Raw genomic sequence first — 10,315 nt, 5'->3', positions numbered from 1 at the left:
TTCCCTTGGGGAGTTCCTGCCGTGGTTGTTGACGGTTGTGGTGCTCAAGTGAGTTGATTGGTGTGAGATCATTTTACAGAGACTTATGTCCATATCTTTGAGGATTGTTTGATTCGTGAGGTGAGCTCGATGCTCTTTTGAGAATGTCTTTGGAGAATTGTTCCAGTTTTGGAGGCCTGGATGTGGTTGACTCTTAGGAGGAGTTTTGGAGGATCGTTGTTGGATATGGCTTGCTTGTGGAGTTTTCTTGTCCTAGTTATGACTAGGCATGGCCTTGAGGAATCGTATTTCTAGTGGTTGTTTATAGATGGATCGAAATTGAGGAATTTTGATTTAGCTTGGTGTTGTCAAGTATGATTTTGAGAGACTCATTCTATGACCTTGGTTGTCAAGATTTTGATGTGTGTGCCACTTCGTGGACTTGTATTTCGAGGATCTAGTTATCCATGATAGGGATTTTGATCCGATGTTTGATTACGGTGAGTACTCTTATAGTTGATCTATTTTAGGATGATATCTGGGATTTTAGAGATACTGTTTTGCTTGTCAGACTTTGGATTCATAATTGATGTTGTTGATAGTAGTGTTTTGAGATGTTAAAATTGTTGGTCTTTTTATATTGAGGATTTAAGGCCTTAAGCGTAGCGGTACCTATGGTATTGTTGTCAGAGTTTTGGGATTGGCCAGGATGGTCTGGCTGGATAACTTTGGACTATATCTCAACTCCTAAAAAATGTTGGTTTCCGTAGTGCTTTTGGTAATAATCATTTTTGACATTGAAGTCATTTGTATCGAGAGGTTTCATGGGTAGACCTAGTAGGGGCAGGTTATGAATTGGTGCCTTGTACTGTCATGCTACCGTACAAGTTGTGTGTTGTGGGCGGGTGCTAGTTGCCGTCGATGCTACCTTACTGACGAGTAAGTGTGGGTGGACACTAGGAACTGTCATTGCTACCACACATTTGAGTACGTCATGGGCGGGTTCTGGTTACTATTCATTCTGCTATATCGTCTTTGTTTAGTACTTTGATTTGATTCATGAATATCTTGGAGTTCTGTTAGTGGTTGTTTTTGGTTCCTTATGATGGTTCGTCAGGAAGGGTGCTTTCAATTGTTATCTTCCGTTCCCTCGTCTGGCCTTAAGTTCTGTGTGTGAGTTTCAACTTGTGGTGTGGCCATGTGATCACTTTTCTTTTGAGGGGTTGTCCTGTCGTGAGCACGTGGGTGCGAATAACATGGGGTTGTACGTTGTCTTCAGTTTTGGGATTGCTTTCGTAGCACGTTGTAAGGGATACTCAGAGATGTACTCCGTAGTTATCCTAATTTCGCCTTTTTGTTTTGTTGGGGCTGGATTTCGGGGACGAAATCCCTTTAAGGTGGAAAGGTTGTAATGACCCGGTCATTTTTCTTCCTTTTCTTTTTTTCAGATTTTAACGGATTTTTTTTATGTCCGTTGTCTTTTCCTTTTTGGGTTCGGTTTTTCATCACTTGATGTCGTCTCGAGTGCTCTGGAATGATTTCTGAGACTCTTTTCCTTGGATTGACAACTTCCTTTAGGGATTGTGTCATTTCCATATTTTATTTTTCCAAACACTATTCACATTTTGTCTTTTTCTCGTTTATCCTTTTTCCTTACACAACCTCACTTTTTGTGCTCGGATTTGATTCCGGTTTTGCATGCATTCATGATATTTTATTTCCATGATAGTGGTATTTTTACTTTTCTAGAAAAGCATGTTGATTGCTTACTTCTTTCATAAAGGGGTATTAATTCATACTTTAGTGTAATTATTCTTAACTTGTGGGGTTTTAGTGTAATTAAATAAAGTAATTATTTTTCATCTTGGAGACCATTTTGTAATTAAATTTGGAAAATATTTTCATAAAGGACCTTTTTGAAATTTTTGAAAAGTGTGACAAGTGTCACACTCTCATTGGTCCACTTGTTGACATTTGTGTGGAAACACTTTAATGCATTGGATGATAACATTTGGAGGGTGAGGATTCACCCACTTGTTGGCCTAGGATTGGTGCACTTGTTGGCTTGGATGGTTGACAAGTGTAGGTGTGGGATTAAGCGTAGGAAGGAGCCATGGATTGGTGACAAGTGTAGGTTCACAATTTAGTCTTGCAAATATCTTTGGGCCACTTTGGGATTATGGTTTTAAATGAGGGTTTTTGTGTAATTGACCATAAATGTATGTGTTGACCATGGTATAAAAGCACATAGTGAGTGGAGGATTTCTATTTCCTTCACTCATACTTAACCACATTATTTCATTCTCTTCCTTACAAGAAAACCCTAGCCTCCATGGATGGAGCTTGAAGCCTTAGGCATTGACCTTGATCTTTGAGGCCCTTCCACTTGCTTTAGACCATAAAGCTTGGAATACTTTTTGTTCCCCCTCATCCTCCCCTTCAAAACCCTTGAAGGATCTAGCCTAACTCCTAGTTTTGCTTTGGTATCTAGAGATTCAATTCTCTAGTGAGGTATTGATCTATTATTTTGAAGTATTTTTATGTCATTATTGAGTGTTTTACATGCATGGAAGAGAAGGACTTGTATTTTGTCCTTAAACTGTTTTAACTTGAAATTAATCTTGTTAAATTAAATATAGAATATGAAAATATACTCAATTAGCTTTCATTTAGTTTTGGTTTCATGTAATTTGGATTTAAAATGAATTAGTTATGAATTTTTGAAGTTGCAAGCTAGTTGCTGGAAATTTAAAGCTTTTCCTTTTTGGTCCGTAAATGAATTTTTATTTGAAGCTGTGGTGCTTCAATTGCCTTGAAATTTTTACTGGAACTTTCCCCATGGGTTTTACACTACTCAGAATTTTTTCACGATTTTAGAGCATTTCTAAATTTTTTTAAAAATCTGAAACTATCTGCTGTCCATGTTTTTATTGCAGCTGGAAAACATATTTTTAGATGATTTATTTCACTAACCTTTTGACATTGGATCATAGCTTAAATTTCCAGTTTTACACTCTCATATGTTTACTTCCAAAATAAATTAGGTTTACCCAATTTGGATGTCAAATGAATTTTTCATGAATTTTCAAAGTTGGAAGCTACAGGCTGAAAATATGTTTTCTGGGCAGAATTTGTTTCAAAATTGTGGGTCAAAACTGTTTCAATTGGGAAAATATTTTGTTAAACTAAATTGATATTATCAAATTACAGTGTTTAAGCTTTCATTGGGCTTTGGATTCATTTAATTTGGGTTGGAATTGAATTTTTTATGAATTTTACAAGTTGAAGGTAGCAAGCTGAAAAATCTGTTTTGTGGACCGAAAATTTGAGGCGATTTCATTTCGGTGGTAATTGGGATTTTCATTCCAATTAAGGTAGGGAATGTTTTAGGATTATTTGTGTATTGTATTGTATGTTTGCCATGATTATACAACATATATGTATGCCTTGTATCAAATCTAGAAAGTTAGTAATTTTTATTTCTTTGTATAAGATTTAAAATTTATGATGATATGTAACTTTGATTTGAATTGTAACATGATAGGAAATTATGCTTAGATATGTTGGTTAACATATATTAAATTTGGATCATTTGATTAAGAATTACAACTTTTATTTAATATTTATCTTTAGTGAAAGTTTAATTCACATGGTTGTATCAAGTATTAAATCAAGTTGTAATGTGGTATTTAAATAGGCCTTGGCATGTTTTTTAACATAGATTAAATTGAGGGCATTTGAAATTATTTAAAAATCTAGAGGAAATTAATTAATTAGCTTGATTAATTTTGTTTTAAGTGTTTTAATTACTTAACTTGTTATTTGATGTTATATATATAATGACCATGACATGTCTTTCAATATATATTAAATTGAGGTTATTTGGATTAACTTGGAATTTAGAGAATTTAACTATTTATGTTTAATTAAATTATACTTTATTACTCCATGGATTTAATTGTATTTTGAAAGTTGTTTCTATATTTAAATCATGGATTTGGATTTGATGTATGTTCATTTGATTACTTTTGAGCATTAGATAACATAGTTGTTACTTTTATATTTATGAGAATATGTTTTTCCTTATTGAATATATTATTGCTATGTGTAAAGAATTACACACTTTATATTTGACATCTTACATGCCATAGTAGTTGTGAATTTTGAGTATGTATTGTATAAGTTTCCAAAATTTGGATTGTGCTTGGTAAATAGTTGATATCTTGTATATACATGTTGATATATATACGTTGTTGCATAATTTGTTGATTTTGGAAACTTGGGGATGTCGTTGTTCGGCTACGGCTAGGACTTGGTTCTAGTACGGGGGATTGTCCCTCTATATAGTCTAGTGCGCACATAGGGAGGTTACCCATGGGCTAGTAACCATAAAGTAACTATGTTGTCGGTCTGATCCGGCGTGACGTCCGAGTATCCACTTTATTTGATTTCATATTTCATTTCAAGTTGATAACTAGATGATATTGTAACTTGTTGTTCCTTATTTGATTTCCTATTTTGAGCTTAAGATGTAGCTTTGTGAAAGCATGCTTCATGCGTTGTATTGGAAGTTCCATTGTTGGTTAAATTGCATCGATATCATAATTTGTGTTTTGATGTTCAAATGTAGTTTAGGAGGAATAACCTTATAGATTCATTTTGAACATAGACGTTAGGTGGTATGACCCACACTTGTTGTTTTCGTATTTTGGATTTCAAGTTGAAGACTTTGAGAATCTATATCTTGTTGCCTTGTATAACATGTTTCCATGTTGTTTGAATTGCATGAACAATGTGATTATGATATAAATGATCTAGGTAGCTTAGGATGCTCATTGGGTCTCATCTTGACATAGACGTTAAGTGGCATGAGCCCCTTTAACATGTTTCACCATAAGGTGATAAAATTGTAAAATACTAGGTCGATGCGTGCTCATCTCCTACGAGTAGCTTTATGTTACTCACCCCTACGATATTGGGGCATATTTCAGGTACAGGACTCAGAATTTGAAGATTCCATTGCTCCTTAGATGGCTTACAGTTTCTAAGTTTCTATTTTATGCAAGTGTTAGCATAAGATGCCTCTTTGCAGCCCTATTTGTTTAAACTTGTATTCGTTGATTTGTATATGTAAAGTGTACGTAAGTGCACTCTTTTCAATGTATTTAACATGTATGAGATGAGGCCGGAGGCCAATGACATGTATCTCGTTTTCTATGCATTTTTGTTTTCAAAGTTTATTATGAAAATATTGGAAAATGTTAAGTCATTGCTTCATAACTTTCGCATCGGGTGTTTGAATTTCATATCTTTTCTGCCCGGACTCAGAATCAAACGATTCTTGAGTCTAATTTTGTTAATTTTTCATTGTCCTTCCAATGGTGAGCACGGTGGCACCCTTTTCAGTGAGAAATGACCATTTTGCCCTTAATTCATCTCTTTTCGGGTTAGGCATTCTTGCTTCATTTGCTTGGCTCATTTGAGTTTCGTGGTTTCATGGAGAGTCATTTTGGGGCTTTAGGGATGACGTACATCTCTTGAGGTCATTTGGCTTCTTTCGCTTCCGCATTTCAAGTCCGTTATCGGGTCAACTTCTGGTTCATCACTAGCGCACCGGGTTGAGAAATCCGGGTCGTTACATTATTAGTGTATTTGAGAGTTCCCGAAATTTTTTGGCTTCGTCCTGGCTTCCAAATGGTAATTTTGAAATTTGAGCTAACTGCCAAATTTGCGTCCGTATGCCTAACTTTGCGTCCGAGCGCCCATTGTCATGCTGCATGCCACGACAAGTGCAAGGCTGTGCCACTACGCACCTTGGCACTTGGGATCCGGACGTCCAAGCCCAAATTTTGGCTCAAGCCCATTTTCTCTCCTTATTTTTACTGTTATTTGGATACCAAACCTTAAGCGGGGCAGAGCTACTGTATGCTTGGGGGCATGTGTCCCCCTTGTCAGTCATAAGCCATTATAATAGATATGTTTTTTCTTTTTCTTTTTTTCTTTTTTTTTTTCACATATGAATGAAAATTTCTATATCCCCCCCCCCCCCCCCCCCTCTTTAGATTTCTTTAATTTCGTTAAAAAAAGAAAAAGAGTTAAATTTCTTATCTTCAATTCATGTATGACTTGGGAGGTTTACATTATTTATTTATTTTTCATTGGTTTAATAGACAAACTTGAAGGAGTGTCACAACATTTTATGCTTATTTTATTATTTATGTATCCATTGATTTACTTACGACTTTGGAAAGTGTTATGATATTGTTTTTCTGATATTGATATTTATATTTGGGCCTATATCATGTTTGAAATAGCTAATATTAGTTTGAAATAGTTTATAACATATCATATGTTTTGATCCAAACTTATATCACCAAATTTGTGATGGTGCATGTTTTGGTACTATAACGTTGTAACTAAAAAAAAAATTTTTGAATTTTTAAAAATAAATTTTTGTTACCTAACATGGTTCTGATTTCTATCCAAAATACTCCTACAATAAAATGATTGTTTTAATATTGACAAAAAAAATAACACCTAAAACACATTGTATGCCAAACAGATCCTTATAGAGGTATCCACTCCCTATCAATTTTCCCTACAAAATCTTTTGTACAAAATCAAACTTTTCGCATTGCCCAACTCGTACATCCATCTTTATAGGGGACATGAACCAAAGGACTTGATGACCTTACAAGCTGTCCTTATAAAATATGCTTTGGCTTACACTCCGAGCTTAGTGAAAAGAATGGAGGATGGCTTCTAGTTATTAAATAGCAATCAACACAATAATATAATTAGCATTCATGTAGACTTCATCAAACAACATAATCCAAACATTAAGATTGCCTAACAACATTTCCCTCTCATACCATTCAGTTGTCAATTGCCACATAGAAGTAAGTGGTCCAAATAACTTAAGACATTGTTTAACATGTGGAGCACTCACCTTTAGCCACAACTTTTCCACCTCCTCGTCCTGCAATAATTTTGACTAGTGCCGGCGTCGCACACCTTTGCACAACTAGTGAATGAAGCCATCCAACGAAGCTCACCCTTTCAATATTAAAACAGCGACACTTTGACCCATTATCAAATGCATTTAGAAAAGTAGCTTTAACAAGAAGTCTTACTCTCCACGCGCTTACTGGGCGCGTGGATCACGCTTTCTCAAATTTAGAAACACAAGGAAGCGGGAAGGTGTGTGACTGTGAGTTGTGGAGAGAACGGCCAGAAAGGGCGGCGCAATCAACGCGGCTAAGATATATCCATTTCCGTAAATAAGTCGAAAAAACAATGGCATTTCCATGAAAGTTAAAAGCACAAAAATACAAACATGGAAATCTGGCGGTTTTGCGTGTAAAACCCGAAATGGCCTCGTTTTGAATAATCCAACCGCGCGTCCTTTGCCGCAATCTCGACCGTTCGTTTCAGTCCTCTGGGTCCACCAATTTCATAAATATAAATCAACGGATTCTGTGACAGGAGTGATAATAATCAACGGTGTGATTTTCACCTTTCACTTTCGTCCTGGCCTTGTTGGAACTCACCAAACGAAATTGGTCAAATACAATAAAAATCTTCTTTTATGGGACTGTGGATTCGGTCCCAACTCGCCAACCCATCATCATAGACCTAAGAATAGTCAGCTTCTTTTACCATTAACCAATCACTCCCCTTTATATGAAGAGAGAGAAACCATTAACCCCACCACCAGTTTCGCTGTCTCTCACTTGTGTTGCTTGCTTTTATCCAACTCTTCTTACTTTTCCCTCTCCTTGATTTTCTGCAACTTCTCACACCTTCCTCCTCTTCAGTTCCTTCATTTTTGTCAGGTATTATTTCTACACCGTATATAACATATATATATATATATATATATATATATATATATGTATAAACATGTGCCTTTTGTAATAATGAAAAATATATATATAGTATACTAATTTGATTGTTTTTAACGATTGGTTTTTGAAATTTTGAAAGGTTGGTTCAGAGAATTAGAGATTACGAATGGAGTGCAATTTTGAAAGAGCATTGAAGTCAAGTTTTTCAAGAGAATTAGCAACCCAACAAGTATTGCTTGATGATTTGTTTTGTTTGAATAAGATTAATGGTGTTTCGTGTGATGATTTTTCTGTGGACGTTTTTCTGGACTTGTCTGGTGAAGATTTCAAAGATGGGTCTGTTGAGGAATTAGAATTAGAATTAGAAGAAGAAGAAGAAAAGGACTCTGTTTTCTTGTCGTCTCAGGACCGAGTCGGCGACGACAATTCTGTTTTTTCCGGCACTAGCGATTCTGGATCTCTTGCCACCGACGAACTCGCCGTTCCGGTAACAATTTATTATCGAATATTGATTTTTTTGGGGTTTTTTATGGTTTAATTATTAGTAATTATATATAACAGAGACCCATCTTAATAGGTTGATGATATGGAGGACCTTGAATGGTTGTCTCAATTTGTGGACGATTCTGTATCAGACTCGTCTCTTTTGTGTCCCGCCGGAAGTTTTCAGGAGAAAACCGGTAATTTTGCAGGAACCCGGTCTGAACCGGAGGCGGAACCGGCTGTATCCGGAGTACCATCACCATGCTTTCCCGCACCGTTTCCGGCGAAACCCAGAAGCAAGAGGCCGAGAACGAACGGTCGGGTGTGGTCCTACGGCTCAACGTCTCTGACGGAGTCGTCGTCTTCGCTGTCGTCTTCTTCGTCAACGGGTTCTTCCATGCCTTGTCTAATTTTTGCGAACCCGGTTCATGACATTGACGCGTTGTACCGAGTGGGTAGACCGGCGGCGAAGAAACACAAGAAGAATCCGGCGGCGGATTCTAGCTGTGGGTCACTGACGCAGCGGCGGTGCAGCCATTGCCTGGTTCAGAAAACCCCACAGTGGCGAACCGGTCCTTTAGGCCCCAAAACCCTCTGTAACGCTTGTGGGGTTCGGTATAAGTCCGGTCGGCTCTTCCCGGAGTACAGACCGGCTTGTAGTCCGACTTTTTCCGGAGATGTTCACTCTAACAGCCACCGGAAAGTGCTGGAAATGCGGCGGAAAAAGGAGGTGCCTGTAATGGAGTCCGGTTTAACTTCAATGGTTCCAACTTTTTGAGAAATAGTCAGAGCTGGAGATATAGTGAACCGGAATAGTTATTAGACCCGGTTCAGTAGACTGGGCTGGGTTCCGGTTCAATTGTACAATTTTGGTGGTGGGTTCCATTTGTAACATTGCGACTGCATTTAGGGAGGTTTTAGTTCTATTTTTTTTTTTTTTTTTTAAAGAATTTTAATTATATAGTAGAATTTGTAGGCTTGATTAGTGAATAGAGTGATATAAATAGTTTTTAAATTAATTTCTTGTACTAGTATTTTTTTTTGTTTTTTAATTTATGATTGAAAAATTCTCAGTGAAATGTGGGTTGGATAGTTGGATACATCCATATCTATAGCTTTATTTGATTGGTTTGGTTCCTAGCAACATTTATTTTGTGTGGGCCCACTGAAAACGTGTTTTCCTTGTTGTGTGGCCGTCAGTAAATGGTTATGAATTATCTGAGTCATTGATGCTATTCTGACTCGGTCCATTATTTCACCAATGGCTTGACTTGAAAAGTCGTGACTCAGATGGCCCAATGGTTCAATCCTATCCAGATTCATTTTTTATTAGAGAATACAGGTCTTCAATCTTCATGCACTAAATTAAAATACTAATGTGGCCAGGTGTCAAAACAAAACTTTAAAAATACTATTGTGGCCCATGGCAGATTCCTTTCAAATTACTCCATTTGTTTCAAAAATTTTGCCATCTCTATTTTTGGGATATTTCCGAAATACTTCTCCCATTTCACAAAAATAATAATAATAATAAATAAATAAATAAATGTATTCTTTCCATAAAAAGTATCCATTTTTGAAACTTAACTTGTTAAAAGAGTGCAGTTTTGATGTTTTTGTTTTGTTTTATTTTTTTTTCAATTATAATGGTAGAGAATAAATTTTTAAACATACGGTGGGACGTTAGTTTTATAAAATTTCCAAATTACCCATTTTACAGAATTAACTAAACAAAATAAATTGTCAAAACAAAATATATGTGATGTCACTTGGTGCTAACATGAATGGGTTATAAACTCATTAATGACCAAGGACCTATTTGAGGCATGTCACGAATGGGTTGGATATTAAATAGATAAGTCAATCTAGGGATACACACGATTTGGTTTGAACCGATTTGAAAGTTTTTTTAAATTAAATTATTCCTAACGGTTTCAAAAAATCTAAAACCAAACCGAACTATTTCACCAAAGGAACCGAACTGTGAAACACCGGTTCAGTTTCTA

The 10,315-nt window shown here is 36.2% G+C and overlaps 1 protein-coding gene and 1 long non-coding RNA gene across 3 annotated transcripts; both read left to right on the top strand.

Moving 5' to 3' along the window:
• The first annotated feature begins 2,262 nt into the window (after positions 1-2,262).
• Positions 2,263-5,200, top strand: LOC132300840 (uncharacterized). 2 transcript variants are annotated; one of them, XR_009480585.1, is made up of 3 exons: positions 2,263-2,490; positions 3,262-3,353; positions 4,971-5,200. It is a non-coding gene; the product is annotated as an uncharacterized LOC132300840 (long non-coding RNA). The 2 variants fall into 2 exon arrangements; XR_009480584.1 differs by having other exon boundaries at positions 3,262-5,200.
• A 2,395-nt stretch (positions 5,201-7,595) lies between these two features.
• Positions 7,596-9,328, top strand: LOC132300838 (GATA transcription factor 5-like). Its single transcript, XM_059798091.1, has 3 exons — positions 7,596-7,814; positions 7,966-8,313; positions 8,404-9,328. Exons 2-3 carry the CDS (start codon positions 7,993-7,995, stop codon positions 9,085-9,087), a joined length of 1,005 nt encoding a protein of 334 aa, XP_059654074.1. The 5' UTR covers positions 7,596-7,814; positions 7,966-7,992; the 3' UTR covers positions 9,088-9,328.
• Positions 9,329-10,315: the final 987 nt, after the last annotated feature.

Source organism: Cornus florida, unplaced genomic scaffold, assembly GCF_030987335.1.
Source record: "Cornus florida cultivar Cherokee Brave unplaced genomic scaffold, ASM3098733v1 CherokeeBrave_3.0.0_Hap2_Chr03, whole genome shotgun sequence".
Lineage (NCBI taxonomy): Eukaryota > Viridiplantae > Streptophyta > Magnoliopsida > Cornales > Cornaceae > Cornus > Cornus florida.
The sequence above is the reverse complement of the archived record's forward strand: the minus strand, read 5'-3'. Positions and strand labels throughout refer to the sequence as shown.

Excerpts from the sequence above, each read along its gene's own strand:
- LOC132300838 (XM_059798091.1), top strand. The coding sequence starts at position 7,993 with ATGGAGTGCAATTTTGAAAGAGCATTGAAGTCAAGTTTTTCAAGAGAA. Across the intron at positions 8,314-8,403 it reads CCGACGAACTCGCCGTTCCG|GTTGATGATATGGAGGACCT; the intron begins GTAACAATTTAT and ends CCATCTTAATAG.